At 43.0% G+C, this 20,230-nt stretch overlaps 1 protein-coding gene across 3 annotated transcripts in view; it reads right to left on the bottom strand.

The window, feature by feature from the left end:
• Positions 1-20,230, bottom strand: part of SV2B (synaptic vesicle glycoprotein 2B) — a 229,158-nt gene that overhangs the window by 20,804 nt on the left and 188,124 nt on the right. For all 3 annotated transcript variants that reach the window (XM_049906115.1, XM_049906117.1, XM_049906116.1), the window contains exons 5-9: positions 13,838-13,971; positions 12,695-12,784; positions 6,685-6,795; positions 5,516-5,604; positions 2,315-2,479 (exon numbers count right to left, since the gene is read on the bottom strand). In XM_049906115.1, the coding sequence (XP_049762072.1) occupies positions 2,315-2,479; positions 5,516-5,604; positions 6,685-6,795; positions 12,695-12,784; positions 13,838-13,971 (589 nt within the window). The remainder of the gene's footprint in view (positions 1-2,314; positions 2,480-5,515; positions 5,605-6,684; positions 6,796-12,694; positions 12,785-13,837; positions 13,972-20,230) is intronic.

The raw sequence follows: 20,230 nt of genomic DNA, 5'->3' as shown, positions 1-20,230 counted from the left end.
CATGCTATTTCTGGTGTCCACTGTGCAACCCAACCTGACAAGATTACTGAGTACAATTCAACAAGGAAATATAAGAGGGGTAAATGCTCAGCTTAGTGAATAACGTGGCCTGGGGTAAATTTAGTGAATGTTCTGCTCAGACCCATTTTGGAGTTTCAGAGGGCAAGACCTCAAAGAGATGTTCTTAAAGCCCAATGGGCTAGACTGTCCATCTCATTTGTCCCAGGGGCAGAAGGAGGAGGAGTAACAAGGGTTGAGGAAACAGTCCCACAGGGATGCAGGCAGGACTTTTCTAGTAGTCCACTGGCTTTCTCCCCATCCCTCCAAGGACAGCAACACTTCAGGCTGGCCATAGGGCATGGTGATCAGCCCTCAGGTATAATAACAGGTGAAAGAATAACACAAGGTCATGCCATATTGGAGTCCTTAGTTGGTGCACACAGTTAATGTTAGACTACCCTGCACCAGCCTTGCATAGAGAAAAAAAAATTTTTTTTCTTATTTTGCTCAGAAAGCTGTGCTCTGTACTTGTTTTCAGACAGGTAAGAGAGAGAGCTGCAATCTGGGAGTGGCCATAGGAGCAAAGAGCCTAGTGTGTGCTCTGCCTGATTTTATTGCAGTGGGTCACCTGGAACTGCCCAGACTGAAAAACCTGAGTTCTCCGGCAGTCCAGGCTGGCTCAGCCAAGACTCCATAGGGGTTTAGAGAAACCCTTAGTAGGGGAAAACGTGCATGCTGGGGGCTTTGTCCCCCATGTATACACCTCCTTAGGAATCTCCCTTGACTGTAGCACAGGGTTCAAGTGTTGGGTATTCCGGTTTCCAGAAACTTCTCAATCTCGCCACCAGAGAGGGTTCCAACACCAAACATTTACTTACCCTATTCTTGATGGCTGAGGGCAATTACTGTAAACAGCAGCTACAATCAGTCGCCATGGAGTCAACCCTGCCTCTTGGCGACCCCGTGTGTGGGAGTAAAACTGTGCTCCATAGGGTTTTCAATGGCTGATTTTTCAGAAGTAGATCCTCAGGCCTTTCTTCTGAGGTGCCTCTGGGTGGACTTGAACCTCCAACCTTTCTATAAGCAGCTGAGTGCTTAAATGTTTGCACCACCCAAGGACTCCTAAACAGCTGCTACTCCACCATATTATAAGATACACTGCTTCAGGGCCTATGGCGATGCATAGGGCTCTTCACTCCCACAAAAAAGGGTCCCACCTCATGGATCATTTTGAGTATTTCCTTCTACTTTTTACGTCTCCTCCTTTGATCTTAGTCTATTAATTATGACTGTTAATGTTAATATACTTGAGACAGACCATGTCCCCATTTCTAGTTCGCTCCTGCTAATCGGCCAGATGGCAAAGTTTGTTGGAATTCTGTGTAATATCAGAGTAAATGGGATTGTAATAAGGGCTCAAGTGGATTTCCCATAAGTAAAACGCACGAGTTTTACCATATGGACTCTAATATACCCACTTTGGCCCCACAGGAGCCTTTCTGGCTTCCAACCTGGTTACTGTGTTTTGAATAGTTTGGATTGCAAGATAAGTGATCTTACCTAAGTAAAGCGTGGCTTTTAAAGGTACCTTTTCACCTGCTTTTATTTTAAACCAAAAGTGTCCTGTTTATTCCAAACTGAGGGACAATAGAAAATGCTATTCTCTCTAAAAACCCTTACATTGATCATCTCATGCACTTAGGAGTTTTACACCAGACTGTGTACAATGTTCAATTTAGGCAAATAATTGCCTTACCGAGAAAAGCCAGACGACCCAGAACCACATTTAGATTAGTGAAAAGATTTTTTGTTCAAGAAACTGAAACCAGCTCTGGGGCTGACCTAAGCCCAAAGGAATGTATTGGAAGGACACTGGAGAAGCCTACAGAATCAAAGAAAAAGCTGAACTACCAGGCCACGAACGGTTCAGGAACCACAACAGTGGAAACCTTGGACTCTCTCCAGGCAGTCACCATTCATGGGACACAGCTCTCTGCATATCTCCACGAAAGGTTCAAGTTCTCAGAAGAGATCACCTGATTGCCTCCCCAGTCAAATGTCTCCATCCTTGGATGAATTAGGTATGGCCAAATTAGACATGGCTCGGAGTCAGTATGACACAGACACAGTTACCTGGAGTGTTACTGTGACCATGGCAGCCATGATAAGTCGTGATCGCTACAACATCCATGGAGCTCGTTACCCGCCATATTTAATTTTTATCCTTCCAATGGCTGTCTCCCAGGAACAGTCTCCAGGGGGTACTATTACTCTGCCACCAGGGTCTGAGAGAAGCCCATGGTCCCTCACTTACTTATCATTCACAAGTTTCCCATGTCGGTGAATCTGATTTTCCATCGTGAAGTTGATTGTAGCACCATACACGTGCTCACCGTGAAATACCTTTATTTTAGACTTGTATTCTTCATCTTGAAAATACCGAATCATATCAGGGAACCAAACTGTCAGTCCATAGTAACTGAAATTGAGAAGACAGAACATGTCAGCAGCATGCTTATTGTTTCACTATCAGAGTTTACATCCCTGACTTGATATAGCTCGGGTTCATTTTAAATAGATAAATATGGTCCATTATTAGCAAATCTAATAATATAATTCATCATATTAATAGATCTAAGGAGAAAAATTAGGATCAGCTCCATAGATTCTGAAAGGCATTTAGTAAAAATCAACATTCATTCCTGATTTAAAATACCAATAAATCAAGAACTGGTGGAATATAACCCAAAAAAATGTGTATCTCAGTTCAAAAGCCGGGATCTTAATGGGGAAACACTGGAGACATTCCCACTGAAGTCAGGAACAATAAAAGGATGCCCATTATCACCACTGCTATTTAACACTGTATTGTGGATCTTAGCCAACTCAGACAAGAGAAAGAATGAAGAGTATAAAATTGGAAGGAAGAGGTAAAACTATCTCTGCTTGCAGATGACGTGATGTGGTGGTGAATTTTATGTGTCAACTTGGCTAGGCTAAGAGGCCTGGTTGGCACTAGTCTAGATGTTACTATGAAGTAGTTAAATGTGATTAGCATTTAAATCAGTAGGCCTTAAGTAAAATAGGTCACCCTCCATAACATGGGTGGGCCTTGTCCAATCAGTTGAGGCTTTAAGAGGAAAATCAGAGGTTTCCCAAAGAAGTATTCTGCCTCCAGACTACAAATAGACACCCTGCCAGAATTCTCTCTCCATCCCTACTTTCTGACACAACACTGCCAGAATTTCAAGCCTGTCACCTGACCTTCAGATTTTGGACTTGCCAGCCACCACAATCATGTGAACCAATTCCTCAAAAAAAATCTCTACATAGTTACCTTATTGATCTGTTTCTCTAAAGAGCTCTAAGACATATGGTTTTATATCAGGAAAACCCAAGATTTCCAATTTAAATAGTGACACTTAAACATATGAAGAGATGCTCAATCCCACCCATAATAGATAAATGCAAATTAAAACTACACCATGCTACCATTCTTACGTACCAGGTTGTCAAAAACCCAAAAGTTTGGCACAATTCTCTGCTGGTGAGGCTATAGTTTAAACAGGCATTCTCAGCCAGTGCTACAAGGAGGGCAAAATTGTACAAGACCTCCTGGGTGAGAATTTGTCAATGCCTAAATAATTACTGGTGCATTTATACCCTTTGACCCTGTAATCCTTCTAGAACTAGAAATCTAGTCCACTGATAAATCCACCAGGTATGACATGATCTACAAAAATAACTATTCACTGCAGCATTGTTTGTAACAGCAAAAGCCTGGAAACTTCCCAAGGTTCAGCTATAGGGTCTTGGATGAATAAAGTGTGGTACTATACTACGGAGTGTTACAGTGATGTGCTGTGATTCTGGAAAGAAGAGTGAGAAAAATCTCTATTTTCTGATGGGCAGGTATCTCCAGAGTATATTGCTGAGTGCAAACAGTAGAACAATGTGTTTCTTCAAATAAGAAAAAGAAGAGCAAATAAGAATATATATAATTATTCATTTATATTTAACAAAAAGAAACACCAGAACAACAAATAAGAAAATTTTAAAAATGATTTTATATATATAGAAGGCACAAGGGAATGGGTGGAGGGGGAAGGGATGGATATAAGACTTCTCTGTGGTTTCAACACTTGAAATGTATTACTTATTCAACAAAATTAAATTAAATATAAATAAAACACTTGAAAAGCTATCAGTGAATTAAATCATAGTGTCTAACAGATTTGGCTTCTGAGATGTTCTCTCAGTTCAGATTGAACAGGTGGAGGGTAGCAGGGTCTGACTTTCTCTCTACATTTACCTATTTATGTCTAAAAGGTCAGGTCTCCATAAGTAGGTATTGGAAGAAACTTGATAAGGGGGACCTTCAGGGAGCTAGGTCTCCACAAGTTCCTCACACAAAGAGGTCACTAGAGCCAATTCAATATGCTGGGTCGAGCGAATGCCTCTTTAGGCATAGACTGTAGTAAGCAAGGCAATTTCATAGACAGAAGTTCAAAATCTTGCTAAAGTTTCCTAGTTGATTATAGTTAGCAATTTATTGAGCACTTATTATGGGACAAAAATTATTCTAAGCATTTTGTTGCTGTTGTTGAATGCCATTGACTCAATTCCAACTCATAGCAACCCCATGTGACAATAGAACTTCCTCCATTGGGTTTTCTTGCCTGTAATCTTTATACCTATAGTGAAATAGCCCCATAATGCTGTAAGTGGACCTCATGACTTGCCTAGAAAAAGGGTCACATTATTTTGAGATTAATGAAATGACTAGGGTGAGCCTCCTGCAGAAGAGAGCAGTCAGCTAAGCACCAATTGTATTATACATCAATTTCCATTATCATAGGGAACGTGATTACAGAGTCTTACTGTTTTATCTACTTAATATTCACAGCAGCCTGCGGCAGGCAGTGATGGTTGCCTAGTCAGCACTCATTCCCTGCTTCTTCCCTGTGAATAGCAACTTAATTTTGTTTAGGTATCAACCCTCAGGGAAGGTGACTGTATCTTCAGCTCTGACACGAATTCCAATTAGTCTAAAACTATTGGGAACTCGCATTCCCTTTGCCAGGATTAGTTCAGGCATAGGCATGTCACACAAACCTGGCAAATACAGCAGGAGGGAAGTCTGCTGGGGGACCTCTGAGAAAGGTTTCCTTGATGTTAAAAAAGGAAGCTTGGGGAGAGGCAGCCTCTTCCTCTTTGGGACACTTTTCTGTGTCGACATGATGCCTGGAACAGCCATCTTGAAATCACAGTGGGAACTAGCCTGAGGCTGAAATTCTCCCTAGAGTCTGAGCCTGCCTCTCTACAGAATCCTTTTGTGCCAGACAACAGATTTCCTCACTGTATAAGCCCCTAGAGTTGGCTGCCTGTTACTTGCAGCCAAAAGCATACCATCTGATACAAACTCGATGAGCAAGAAGCAATTGTAATCCTCAGTTTATAGGAGAGGCAACCAAGGCACAGGGAAATTAAAGAACTTGAGTAAGGTGGAACTTACCTTAAGGCCATCGCAAACCAGACCACAGCCAGAATCAGTGTGTTCATTCTGTATGGCCCCATCACGCAGTACAGAGCATTATCCCAGACCTATGACCATACCACAGAAGGTTCATTAAAGGGAGGAATGCTACGACTTGGAAAAGCTCATCTCTAGGATCTTCTAATATGTTGCCAAGGTCCCACAGAGAGAATGAGCACGCCACTACTCCCAGGGGCAGCAATTCTAGTCACATAACAAGAAAAGGATCTTCTTTTATTACTGGCTGACCTCAAATTCTAACAGTCCAATAGCATTTTCCCTAGAAACCTAACGATATTCCATGAACGTGACCAAAAGCACACTGAGTTAGGATTTTAAAGGACACAACCACCCACCAGGCACCCAATAACCTTGAGTACTGAGTTCTGCTCCCTGCCCATGGGCATGGGTGATATTCCTAATTTTTAACCATCCAGTCTTAATATATAGTGACTGGTAGGCTACACCAGTGCTCTGCAGCTGACTAGCTTCCTGCCCACAGAAGCCAGTCTCTCTACAGAACTACATTGCCCTTTAGGAAGACTCTTTCTCAAAAATCGCTAACAAACCTCAAGGGATCATTTATATCGCCCACTGTTTTCTTCCTATGCATTATTTAAAGAGAAGTTGTTGGAAGGAAGTTTACTCAGACTGACCATTTTGTTGTTGTGTGCTGTCAAGTCGATCTAACTCATGTGACCCTATATGACAGAGTAGAACTGCCCCATAGGATTTCCTAGGCTGTAATCTTTTTTTTTTTTTTTTTACTGGAGCAGATTGCCAGGTCTTTTCTCCTGCGGAGCCACTGGTGGATTCAAACAGCCAATCTTTAGTTAGCAGCCAATTGCTTAGCCATCGTGCCACCAGGGCTTCTCCAGACATTTTACTGACATTCAAAATACGTGCCTTGGGCAGAAAGAGTAAGGAAAAGAAAATAAGGTTCAGAGACGGGAAGTGATTGGCTCAAGGGCACACAGCAATTTAGGGGCAGACTTGTACTAGAATCCAAACATTCCCATCTAGGGTTGCTTCCTCTCCATAACACTGCCTAATGTGATAAGGGTGTCCAGGGTCTTTATTCTTCATCCACTGGGGTTATAGATTCCCATAGAGCCATCCTCCCATCCAAAATATATCCCCAATCATACCTGTTTGAAGGTGGTCTTAAATCTGACCAGCCAGCGCTGGTACCAAGTTCCTGTTGAACTTTGGATCTCAATGAATTCATCCATTTGCTTGGGAGTTTTGATGTTGGAAACCTGAAAAGCAAAGATGAGTTAAAGAATTTTAATCCCACTTTGTGTCAAAATTTTACTTTCCATTTTTGGTTTAATGTAACTGACTTTATTAACTTATTTTGAGCTAGAGGGGTCCTTGGTGACCCTCTTGTTCAGTGATTCTTAACCAAAGGTGCACATAATAACTCTTAGGGAGCTTTCCCAGGTGGATGTGTCCCACTCCAGACAAAATGAGTCAGAATCTTTTCACTAAATTGTGTCTTTGGAAAATTTATATCAATGAGTCTTAAATGATTAATTCACTTCATTCTCATTTATATCTGATTTGCCCACAGTAGCATTAATTCCACCCTAAAATTCACAAAACCCGTTGCCATGGAGCCGATTCCAATTCATGGCAACTCACATGTTTCAGAGTAAAACTGTGCTCTATAGGGTTTTCTTGGATGTAATCTATACGAAAGCAAATCACCAGGCCTTTCTTCTGCCGTGCCACTGGGTGCCAAGCACAAATCATCTGTGCCACCTAAAACCATTGCCGCGGAGTCAATTCCGACTTGACTCATGGCAACTGGGACCTATAAAATTCCCAACTCTATCCTTAATACATATTAACATCACAGAAGTCTAGGACCCCGGGAGGCTATGGTGGGGGGAAGGGTGATGTTACTTAAAACATTTTAAAACCACAGCAGAGTAAGGGAAATCCTGTATCGCTGGTTTTCCTTGTAGGAGTCCTAGAAATAGGGAGCAGAGATAAGGTTTTCCATCTCAGCGCTCCCTGCACAAGAGCCCTGGGAAAGGTTAATTTGTCCCATTAAGCAGGTAGACCCATAAGCGAGCCTGATTCACCAAGACACTGATTTCCAAGTTAACTAGATGTCTAAAAGCAGCCATTGAATTAAATAACTAATCACCATCTTAAGAAGTCCCTGACCACACAACTTAACGCCTTTAGACAAGGTATTAAGGTTGGTGCTTGCTGACAAGTCTTCCCCAATACTTACAATAAATGAAAGAGCACATTCAAAATAAATAAATAAAGCAGTTTCCATGATCTCCTCCAACAAATATTTTGTCTAAGGATTAAAATGAGTAATAGGTGTGCCTCTATCTCTTTCTTCAGCCAGAGGACTGAAAACATGAGAGGAAACAAGAACAAGAAAGACAGAAGGGTCTGGATAACCCACAGGGGGAAACCAGCACCTAGCTGGTTCCCCTCTTCCCCGCCCCCTTCCCTGGATTAATTCATTAATTCCCAAGCACAGGGCTCAATAGAGTTTGGTTCAGCTTTTCTAAACACTAAAAAAAAAAAAAAAAAACCCTAGAGCAGACAATCTTAAACTTTTAGGAGGGTCAGGCACCCCTTTGAGAATCTGATGAAGTCACAGGCTCTCTTCACTGAAATTGCACATAAATAACACACTGTGAGCCTTCCTGGACACTTCCCACCATCCCCAGCTTTGCAGCTTTTGCAAATGTAATTCAGCCTGGGGTCATACAGGAAAACTCGAGAGAGAGAAAACAGCAGGAACTGGAGTAGACCCTTTTGGTTGGATCTAGATTTCCCATTATCAGATATCCCCCCAAGGGATATCACAACCCCTGGAGCCCTGGCAGTGCAATGGTTAAGTACTCGGCTGCTAACCAAGAGGTCAGTAGTTCGAATCCACCAGCCGCTCCTTGGAAACCCTATGGGGGCAGTTCTACTCTATCTTACAGAGTTGCTCGGAGTCAGAATCAAGGCGACAGCAGTGGGTTTGGTTTTTTTCTTTTCTTTTTTTGGTTGTTGTTGCTAGTTGCCAACGAGTGGATTCCAGCTCACAGCAACCCCATGTAACAGAGTAGGGCTACTCCAGAGGGTCATCTTCGCTGTCATCTTCCCGGTAGCATATCACGAGGCCTTTTGTTTCACAGTACCACTGGGTGGGCTCTAACCCAGTACCGCTGGGTGGGCTCTAACCCAGTACCGCTGGGTGGGCTCTAACCCAGTACCGCTGGGTGGGCTCTAACCCTGACCTTGAGGTTAGTTGTCCAGTGCAAACCGTTTGCACCACCCAGGGACCTATCAAGAGGCCAGACAGGAAGGCTGACACCAATTCATGAAGCACCTTAAAAACCACACTCCAAAGCCTTAAAATCTCCACTCATATGCAAATTTTTCTTTTTCTGGCTCCTAGGGGAAAAAACACCTTATTCCCTAGGGATCTGGGAGTGGGTGTGTTGACAACTTGAAGCACAATTATTGTAATTTACAATTAACTCTGATTCAGTCTACATTAGAATACAGGTGTCTTCACCCCAGCCCTGCTGAACATCAGTTCTCAGGGGAATACTTCATTCAGGGGACACCTGACAGGTGGCAGCTCAGGCGCTTGTCAGGCAAGGGAATGGAGCTGGTGAAACCTAGAGCTGAAAGGGAAAGTGAGGAAGGAGCATCTGAGAACCTGACCTGCTCCCGAGCTCTTCTTGGAGGCTACTGAGTGTATTCACTGAGGGGGCAGGCACGGGAACAAGGCAGTCACTTCATCACATTGGGCTCTGAGTATTCACCCCTGGCTGCCAACCTCAGGCCAGCTCTCTGAGGGAATCGGCACTTTCTGGCGGAGCTTCTCTCTCTCTCTCTCCGTCCCCATTCAGCCATCCACTTCTACATAATTAATATAATCATCAAGTCAGTGTAGAACACTGAAGCCACAATTTTTCAATTCCTTTTTCTTGTTGGGTAAAAACCACTCAAAACAGAGGTTGTGCCTAAGGACCTACTAACAGGCGTGTGTGATGGGGAAGACAAAATTCCAAAGTTTTGTGGTCCTCTCCTCACTGATTTCTGCCTGAACTTTCTCAGGAATGCACTCCTATCCCTGAAATGAGGCGCTCTAGTCCTGAAGTAAAGGGCTTAGTTTTGCCTTTAGAAATTTCCAGGCTAAGATCTCATTCCTCAAAACTAGGCTGCTTACGTTGGAACATGCTGTCCAGAGAGTGTGAAGTCTCATTTTTACGAGCCCACCTGGTTGGCTTAGAAGTGGTCCTTCTAAAAGCGACAGTTAGGAAAACCCTGAGTGAGCACCATAGGTGCTTGGCTACTACTAACCAAGAGACTGGCTGTTCGAATCCACCCAGTGGCACTGTGGAAGAAAGGCCTGGCGATCTACTTTCCTAAGGGCACAGCCACAAAAAAACCCAATGGAGCACTGTTCTACTCTGACACACATGGGGTAGCAATGAGTTGGAATTCACTCGACTGCAATGGATTGCTTTTGGATCTGTTTTTGTTTTTTGAGGGGGGGAGGGGAAGCACCTACTGTGTGTAAGACAAGTGTCTAGAAGAGTTTATAGCTTATCTGGGAAAGACACAGATAGGCTGCACAATGAAGTGAAGAAGAACTTCTCTATCAGAGCTCCTCTTAGGAGATCACAGTTTGTTTGGAATAAATATGTTAATAAACTGAGGTACAGGGCAGTCCTAGGGAGACACGCTCAAGCTTCAAAGATGACCCCTCACCTGCTATGCATGAGCCAAAGCAGCCTAGTTTTGAGGAATGAGATTTGTTTTAGTTCAGAGGAGGAAGGACAGAGAAAGAGGAAGGACAAGGGAAAGTCTGAAAAGAGGGAGGAAAAGAGGAGACAGGGAGGGGAAGAAAGGGAGGAGAAGGCTGTGTGTGTACCATTCTGATTCTGTGATGTAATTCCTCGGTTAGCCCCAAAGTTTCAGTAAGGCTATTAAAATCACAGCGCTTCGTATGAGTAGGGTGTGTGTGTGAGAGAGAGAGAGAGAAAACTGGTGGGACTGAGTTTCACACCAGGTTGATATGGTACAAAAACCAATCCAGCCAACGTGGATTCAGAGGCTAGAAGCAGAGACCCATAACTCATTGGTGTCGAGTGGATTCTGACTCATAGAGATCCTATAGGACAGAGCAGAACTGCCCCACATCTTTATGGAAGCACACTGCCACATCTTTCTCCCACAGAGAGGTCAGTGGGTTCAAACTGCTGACCTTTCAGTTAGCAGCCAAGCGTTTAACTACTGTGCCATCAAGGCTCCTCTCAGAAGCAGAGACAGACGGCCCTAAAAACTTCTCCCAGGAATAACCAGGAGATTGACGAGAAATTTGAACTTACCCTGGTTTGGAATTGGGGGTGGGAGAGGATGAGTCAAGTATACCCAAATCCTGGTAGGTAGGGAACCCCCAGCTAACATCTGGTTTCCACATCTGCAGTCCACTGAAAATGGCAGGATGGAGAACTAGGAGAGCAACTATGTCCTCAACATTTTTATTTGGAGTATTTTCTATCAATTGTGCTTCTTAATAAATTTGTTTGCGATAAAATCACTAGTCCCATATTTTAGATGTTTTTAGGAATACTGAAATTGGGCAAATACGACATAAAGCCATTTTCTATAAAATTAACTACTTGGGTTAATTTCTGAAAAATATTATCATGACTTTTTGAGTAATAGTTAACACCTATGTTTTTATGTAACACTTCAAGTCAGGTACTGTTTTAGGTGCTTTATTTCATCCACACAATAATTGTATTTATTGATACTATTATTATTGCTCTTTTCCCAAGGAGGAAACTGAGGCATAGAGAGTACCTTGCCTAAGTCCACACAACTAGAGTGCGTCAAAAACGGAATTTGAACCCAGGCTGTGTAGCTCTAGGGTGCAGATTCTTAGCTACCATGCAATCTTGCCACAAAATCAGGAGTTTAAAGCAACGGATTAACATGGACGAATGTTTTACTCTAGGTTGAAATTATGGATTCCAAAGACTCCAAACAACAGACTGGAGTTAGGTGGGAGTTAGTTCAGGAAGGCAGGTCTTAAAGGAAGTTATAGAAACAGGAGCACAAAGATGCCTGCCAACGATGTTCCTCCAGGTTGGTCAAAGAGCTGGAAAAGGAGGAACACGGCATCTCTGTAACTAACAGGACATCTTCATAAAGATTACAGTTTACTGGTTTTTCACTTTTTAAACCAGTAAGAAAAAGAAAAATAATCAAGCCAATAGCCAATGCTGGTAAGGATGTAGCCAAATGGACACCCTATTCCAGGTGGCATTGCAGACTGGTACGACTCTATGGGAATGTAATTTGACATTCTATCTCAAGAGCTAGGAAAAATTCACGCTCCTTGAGCCAATAATTTTCTTTCTAAGAGTCAACTCTTAGAAAAGATTCCTGGATGACTTGAACAGTTTTCGCTCAACTACTAGCCTAAAGATTGGTGGTTCAAACCTACCCAGCAACATCATGGAGAAAAGGTCTGGTGATCTGCTTCCATAAAGATTACTGCCAAAGAAAAACCCTATGGAACAGGTCTACTCTGTAACACATGGGTTCTCCATGAGTTGGAATCAACTCAACGATGGCAGTGGGCTTGGTTTGCTTTCGGTTTACTCTTAGAAAATAAACTCAGAAGATGAAGCAAAAGAAACAATGTTCAGGAGAAGGTTGGTTGCAGCAATATTTGCAGGAACAACATAATAAAACAGGGTAAATAAATAACCGACATTAGGTACATATTTAGGAAAACTGTGTTACTGTTCCTAATTATTACATATTCATCAAAGTGATGGCTATGGTTACCATGTGACAACACATAAGACGTTTATGAGTACTGTTAAATCATATATATGTATGTTTAAACATATGTCTGTTTACCTCTATACGAATATAGCTAGTTTTTGCTGTCATCATTTTTAACTAGCTGACTAAGAAAAACCTGGAAGGAAATCCTCAAAATGCAAAGAATAATTATATTACAGCTATAGGAATGTCAAGAGTTTTATTCTCCTTCTGATACACTTTCTGTTATGTGCTTATACAATTTTTTTTTTTTTTTTTTTTTAGCAAACCAAAAGCATAAAGAGGGAGACATGCCCTTTTGTTGCCATAGGCAACCATACTCACCGTGAACACCTTCTCAGGGGTCCCCTTTGCCCTCATGTTGGTGTCGTGAACTTGCTTGAGAATCATCCAGGCTTCATCATGCTTGCCCATCTGGTAAAGCCAAGGGAAGAGACACGGGAAATCCATTGCTGAATATATTCTCTGTTCTAAGAGATGGAGAACCCTACAAACCCAAAGGGTGCTGTTACCTGGGTCTGAGGTGATTGGACATGGACTCATTACTGTTTGGACTCATGAAGACCAAGACAAGTTTTCCATGCCCAGCCCATGTTGAAATAATAATAGGGTTGTACCTTCATGGTGTCAGTGCTTGGCATTATTACCATTTTTTTATACTATGACTATCCATTCACAGTTATATGGTAGAATCGACTGCTGGGCTCAACAGAGAGCAAGTGGGAGGTGTGTCCCTCAATGATGAGATGAAGGCAAAGACACAACAAAATGTGAACTTTGTGGTAACCCTGGTTAAGAAACTTCATGCTGCATTTGCCTCCTGCTCAATGGGACCAAAGAGGGAATTAGCCATGGAGCATCATTCTGCAGAGAGCTCAAGAAGGAGGCATGTAAGAGGACTCTGAATTGGAGTCCTGCTGTTCCTCTGCCAGCCTCTGGCCTGTCTGACCACTGCAAGCACCAGCTTTCCTCAGAGTTGGAAGGCTCGAAGGACTCATCTCTCAGAATACTGGGAGCAGCCCTCTGCTAGGTAGGGGCCCTGCAGAGCTGCAAATCCTGGAGGGCTTGCAATAGGTACTAGCTTTATCATAGACCCCACTGCAGCACTGAGAAGCATCACACGGCTTTTTAAAAGGCTCATAGTGGGACCTCTGGAGAAAGTGGATGGCATGAAGCAGCCTGGGGAGCTGCCCTTCCTCCACTGCCTAGCCTCAGAGAGTGGCTCTCTCTCCCTGTGGCCAAGGAACCCTGAGTCTCTCCAGCTCTGACAGTTCATGAGTTCATCCCATGTAGCCATCACAAACAGGGAGGGTCCCAGATTTGGTGATGGGCAAGCTCTGCAACTGGGGGGAAGGTAGCATTGTGCCAACAGGAGAGGGCATGGAACTGAGGGGCTGAAAGAAGCAAGGCTAGGACTCTTGTTGCTGGTTCAGTCTCTCATGCATGGGTAGGGAAGGCATGACTCACCTCTAGCAGAAACCTTGGGCTCTCTGGCATGAACTTCAGGGCCAGCATGGACACGGTGCAAGGCAGAGCACAGACGATGACAAACACTCTCCAGCTATGGAAGTGGTAACTGGTCCCCATGCTGAAGCCCCAGCCTGTGAAGAAGCAGCCACTGAGGATTCCTTGTACATGGTCTCTTCCACAACCAAAGAGCAACTGTAAAGGGCTGACTCTCAAAGTTGAGGGCACGTGAGAATGCAGATTTCCCCAGTTGCACCCCCAAAGCTTCAGGTGCAAGTCTGGTATAGAAGCTGAGAATCTGCATTTTGACAAATTCCTGCGTAGGCCTGCCGTGGCATTTGCAGGGCCCTGGATAATAGTACTGATAGAGGTAATATCCTATATTCCTACATATTCAACTTTAAGTTAACAGACTATTGAATAAAATATGTTCTGCCTCCCTAGAAGCAAAGATGGTGAGACTTCAGCTCACTTATTTTGGACATGTCAACAGGAGCGATGAGTCACTGGAGAAGGACATTGTGTTTGGTAAAGTAAAATGAAGGAACCCTCAATGAGATGGATTGACACAGTGGCCACAACAATGTACTCAATCATATCAACGATCATGAAGATATCAGAGGACCAGGCAACATTTCATTCTGTTATACACAGGGTTGCCATGCGTCAGAGCCAACTCGACAGCAACTAACAACTCCTGCCTACCTTGACAAATTACAAATTGAAGGCCAGGCCCAGAGTTGCACAGGACCTGCCTTTGTGGGATCCCTTCTTGGCCCAGCTTTCAGGCCCTCTGGCAGAGTGAGGGGCCTCAGGCTGACATAAATGGGCCCACCACACACACCACCTTGATGAGAATGGGTGTCCTTGTCTTGATTCTGAGCTTAGTGGGAATTCAGGTTTCTGGGTAGCTGGAACTTGGTCTGGAAGGGGGCCATGGCTCCCAGTGCACACGTCCTCCTACCCTCAGGGACTCCTTGCCTCATGGGAAGGAGTGTGGTTAGAGGGGGGCCAGAGTGGGGCCTTATAAGGCATGGGGCTTCCATCAGGGAGCCATCTTTCCCAGGTCCAAGGGCAATGCCAGCTCCAGTTTATTCTGATGCCAATAGTTCAGGACCACACTTTGAAAAACACTGTAAATCTTAATATGACTATTTTTTAAAAAAAAAGAAAAAGAAGCTGAACTTTTATATTCAAATGAATCCCTTTTTTTTTTTTTAAATGGAAAGCTGCAATTGCTCAAAGCATTTCTAAAATCCCTTGTCAGAAACTGCCTTCGGGATCTACAACACAGTATTATTGAATATCCTCCAGGGCAGCAAACTTCTCCCTTTTAAAGACCGGTAGCATAGTGGAAAGAGCCCAGACTTTCACAGTCACAAAGATCAGGATTCAAATCCTGGCTGTATCGCCTCAGTGTGGCCATGGGTTTGCCCATCTGTAGATGCAGGTAATGATCCCTCCACAGACTCACTGTGTGTGAAAGCTCCAGGCAACCAACAATAATTCACCCGTTCTGAGGGTGGATCCTTTAAAAATAGCTTCATGACATTTAGTGTCAGAGATATTGAAATAAGATAAAGATGAGCAAAAGAATGGCTTAAAAAAAAAAAATGCCGAGGGTATAAAATAGTCTGATTTCTTAGGCCACTCAAAGTACCTCTGAAGACAATTTCAAGTCTTTCTAAAAAAGACCAAATGTGTGTGTGTGTGTGTTTGTGTGTATGTGTGCATGTGTATGTATGTGTATGTGTGTGTATGTGTCTGCTGTGTGTGTGTGCATTGATTTCTAAAGTTTAGAAGGTAATAATCCTCTAGACGTAAAATTTCTATTTCATTTACTTAAAAAACAGAATACTTAAAAATATACTATTTAGTTTACTTAAAAATTACAATAACAACAAATACACTGGCAAACTGTAGTGGTGGGCAGGATTTATGTTTGACTTCTCCATTACTCCCTGTCACAGTCACCTAATGCAGTCCAAACAGAAAAACACCACAAGTGGGGGGCTTTAAAGAACAGATCTTTTTTTCCTCACAGTTCAGGAAGCTGCTGTTGTTAGTTGCTGTTCAGTAGGCCTTGATTCATGGCAACAGAACAAAATGTTGCCCAGTTCTACAGCATCTCCACAGTCGTTGCTACGCTCAAGACCACTGTTGCGGCCACTGTGTATTCTGAGTGCCTTACAGACTGGGGGCTCGTCTTCCAGCTCTACATCAAGCAATGGTCTGTTGGGATTCATAAGGTTGTCATCAGTTAATTTTTAGAAGTAGATCATCAGGGCTTTCTTCCTACTCGGTCTTAGTCTGGAAACTCTGCTGAAACCTGTCCACTGTGGATGACCCTGCTGGTATTTGAAATACCAACGTTATAGCTTCCAGCATCACAGCAACAGACAAGCCACCACAGTATGACAAACTGACAGATGGGTGGTGGTCAGCTGGCTATAAATCTGAATTCAGGGCATGGCTGTAGGAGCGGTCCTTCTTTGTCTATCTCAGCTTCTAGTAACTGCAGCAATCCTCAGAGTTCCTGGGCTTGTAGAAACATCTGCTGTATGTGTCTGTCTTTATATGGCATCTTCCCCTGTGTGCCTTTTCGTCTATTCTACTCTTTTTATAATTCAGAGGTGATTAGGTTTAGGACCCACCCTGCTCTGGTATGGTCTTATTAACATAACAAAAGAAAAACCCTACTTCCAAACAGGATCACATTTACAGGTACAGGAGTCAGGACTTTGATACATATTTTGGGGGAACACAATTCAGTCTGTAACACTCACCCTCTGTGGTTCAACGTGTTCTACTTGCAATGGACTCCTTACCAATATCTGCTGTTTCTGTAGATATTGCCTACTCTATCTGCACAATTAAAAGACTAGGCAGCTGGGAAAATCAGCAGGACTGTGGCCACTTTAACACACTTGGCCCCAGCAACAGAACAGGCACTTCATCCAACACACTCAATCAGAGTCAAATCACTTTTCTTCAAATCACAGTGTGGCTTCTTCTCTTCCTCATCTTGCTGGGTTTTTCTTTTCGTTTTAATTTAAAAGCCTTTCCTTTCTCCTGGGAGTAACAGTAGAAAAAGGCAAGATAAAACCATAGCAATGTTTACACATTCTCAACTCATATCCACAAATTACTCTGGGGTAATTAGAAGTCAAGCTGATCAAAACTGCATCACAATCAACTCGGGTGGAGAACCAAAAAGGGCCACAGCAGGCGCATTTACAAAGGCTTACACTCTGCCTGGAAATTTTTTGTTCTTTATGATAATATGTATAAATGATCTGAAATCCATTATTCCCTCATGCCTCTGTGGTTTTTATGGTGATTTCAGTCATCTGCACTTATCATATTTACTAGGCAGATCGTTGGGGCCTTAAATTAAATAAAATTAAACAGTGAAGTGGTTCCAAATATTTGGAACCATAGTAATTTGGAAGCAGGGATTATTCCACTCTCTGATCTTTCAGCTTGCCCTACTTTTCTCCATCAGGATTTCACAACAGCTGGTGGTGCTGACTATAATCAAAATTAATCTTCCATTATATATTCATTGCTTCTGGGCCGTGCCCATGAGTTCCCAGGAAAACATTCTGAGTTTTGTAATTTCCTCTCTCAATGAGTCAGTCACCCAAATTCCTGGTGCTAAGACTTACCATCATTGCATTCCCACAAAAGAAATTCAATGGGTTACACAAGCCGTACGCAAACATCAGTCTCTTTCCTACAGTCACTTCTTGTGTTGGCCCCTCTTAGTGGAGGGATGTTAGAGGATTACTGTCTTAGGCATATTGAGAAGTAGCATCAAATATCTGCTTCTCTCTGAACAAAACATCTGGCCGTGGTAAAATGAGGCTTAAAATAAATAATCACTCTTGTTACACTGTGATTTTAGTCTACTGTATTTGTAGGAAGAGTTTCCTCCTAGCTAAAGCCTGTTTTGATTCAGCATGATCATCCAAGAGGCTTCTATTTTAAAGTGCAGTAGAACCTGCGAAAGCCGGAATCTGTGTAAGGTGGAAATCTATCAGAGAAGGAAAACTCAAGTATTTTCCACTAAAACGAGCAACAGAAGTGTTAAGACTGCACCCTGTCTAAGGTAGAAAACGTGTGAGATCCAGGTAAGCAGGGCAGTCCCATCGAGTTCCAGCTCTCACAGGTTTCACTGTGTAATTTAAAATTCACAGATATCACATGGGCATAAAATGGCAAAACGTCTTGTCCATTTGGGATAAAATACACAATTTCCTCTGTCCACCAGCAGGGATCAGCTAGCAGCTGTGGGCCCCCCACCCCCCCCGCCTTAGGCATCTCATGGAATCTTTTCGTTTTAAATAATATTTTTGTGTGTTTTTAGTGAAATTTTACACAGTAAATTAGGTTCCCATTTGACAATTTCTATACAAATCGTTCAGTAAATCTCATGGAATCTTGATCAGCATGCTCCCAACCTGAATTCTTTGAGATTTCTTAGCAACCAGACACCTAGACATTACCGTGTGTGTGTGTGAGCGTGCACGTAAAGTGAGAAAAGCATGCAGTTTAAAGTGATTATTATGGGCTGCCTGTCCAACCTCACAAGACCCCTCCCACCCTTCCTCTCCACTGTCTTCCTTTCCTAGTGCCGCTGTAACACAAATACCACAAGTAGGTGGCTATGTTCTCACAGTTCTGGAGCCTGAAAGTCCAAATCAGGGTCTCAGCTGCGTTAATTCCTTCCTTGTCGGTAGCCCCAGGCTCTTTGCCTTGTTGAGGGCCATCACATGGCATCTGTCCTGCCCTATGTGTGTGTCTATATCTATCTTGGTCTTTTTATAACTCAGAAGTGATTGGGTTTAGGACCCGCCTTACACTGACATGACCTCATTAACATAACAAAATAAAAACCCTATTTCCATACAGGATCACATCCACAGTTACAAGGGCCAGAAATTCAACATATATATTGGGGGGACACAGTTCAATTCCCAACACCCACTATGGTGCAGACATGTGGTTTGGGTGGGACTAACCACACTCCCTGTTCCAGGAAGGACCTGCTATCCTCTAGGGTATAGTGATTGGTTGAGGTAGACACAACCTGAGCTGATCTAATCAAAAGGAGGCCAAAGACCTTTGTGCACTGCCTTGGTGTGAGGTGTATGTTTCCAAGGTATCTGCAAAAAGGAGGCCTGCAATTGCTAATGCTGCCAGGAGGGAAGCTAGTCCAAGTGTCAGAATCATCTTGAAAATGTTCTAAACACTCCCCTTTGCATCCCAGGAATTACCAAACTTTAGGGCTGGCATGAATGGCTACATTCTACACTTTACAGGTGAAAAAATGAAGGCTGAGCAAGGTGGAGTGACTCATCCCGAGTCGCACAGCACCACTGTCTTGGCTCAGCATTTATTCAGGTTTTATTTGTCCCCCTGCAAAAGCTTTTCAGTCACTCAACTTAAATTTGGAAATAGTTTCTTAGCATCAACATGGTCGGACCAGTTATAAGAGGAAGTGATATTATATCAAAAAGTGTGTGTTGGTGGGCAGGAAAAAGGCAATTTCTCAAAACCATATAACCAAAGGCACAATATACAAGATAATCAAAGTGTGAGTTTGGGTGAAGGATAGAGTGCACAGCCTGTTATCAGGAGTAATGCAATTTTGTCTCTAAAATTGTGAAGAACTGCCTATAGTGACAGAATTATCTGGAAAACTCTTCATTTCACTATTCCTGCTCCTATTTCTTCTCCATTTCAGATACAAAATCCAGCGAGTTCTCAAATACTAGATATGACAAAGACTACATGTTGTTCCCAAACTCATTTCCTCTGTTTTCTAGGCACATAGCTAGATTCCTTTTCCCAGCATTCTTTGCAGTAAGGTGTGGGCAACGGATGTGAGCAGAGATGATGAGCTCGACTTCCTGGCTTACCCATTAAACCACCATGAATAACTACCATGCTCTTTCCCCAAACCAGAGACCTTATAAGGCGCAGGTTGCAGATGGCAGAATTACATGATAGAAGGAGTCTGAGTCCCTGAAATACTGCTGGAACAGAGCCACCTGCAGATCAGAAACACCGTCTGGGCCTTACATGAGGGAGAAACTTCTCTGTTAAGCCACTGAGAGTTCAGGGTTCATCAGTCTATCAGGGTGATATACTCAGCATTATCTTAACTAATACAGTAGGTATTGTCTAGACCAAAGTTTCTTTTTATAAAGATATACATGGAGTCCCTATTAGCTCAGAACACACACCACGGAGGGTCAGGTTTAAAACAAGGACACCAAAGAAGTGAACTGGCAGAGAAGTATTGATTAGCTTCCAACCAGTCGCTGTCAAGTCAACTGTGAATCATGGATCCCATGTGTGTCAGAGTCTAACCGCGCTTCACAAGGT

This window comes from Elephas maximus, chromosome 13, assembly GCF_024166365.1.
Source record: "Elephas maximus indicus isolate mEleMax1 chromosome 13, mEleMax1 primary haplotype, whole genome shotgun sequence".
In the NCBI taxonomy this organism is placed as follows: domain Eukaryota; kingdom Metazoa; phylum Chordata; class Mammalia; order Proboscidea; family Elephantidae; genus Elephas; species Elephas maximus.
Note: the sequence above shows the minus strand (reverse complement) of the source record. Positions and strands in the feature narration are given on the sequence as shown.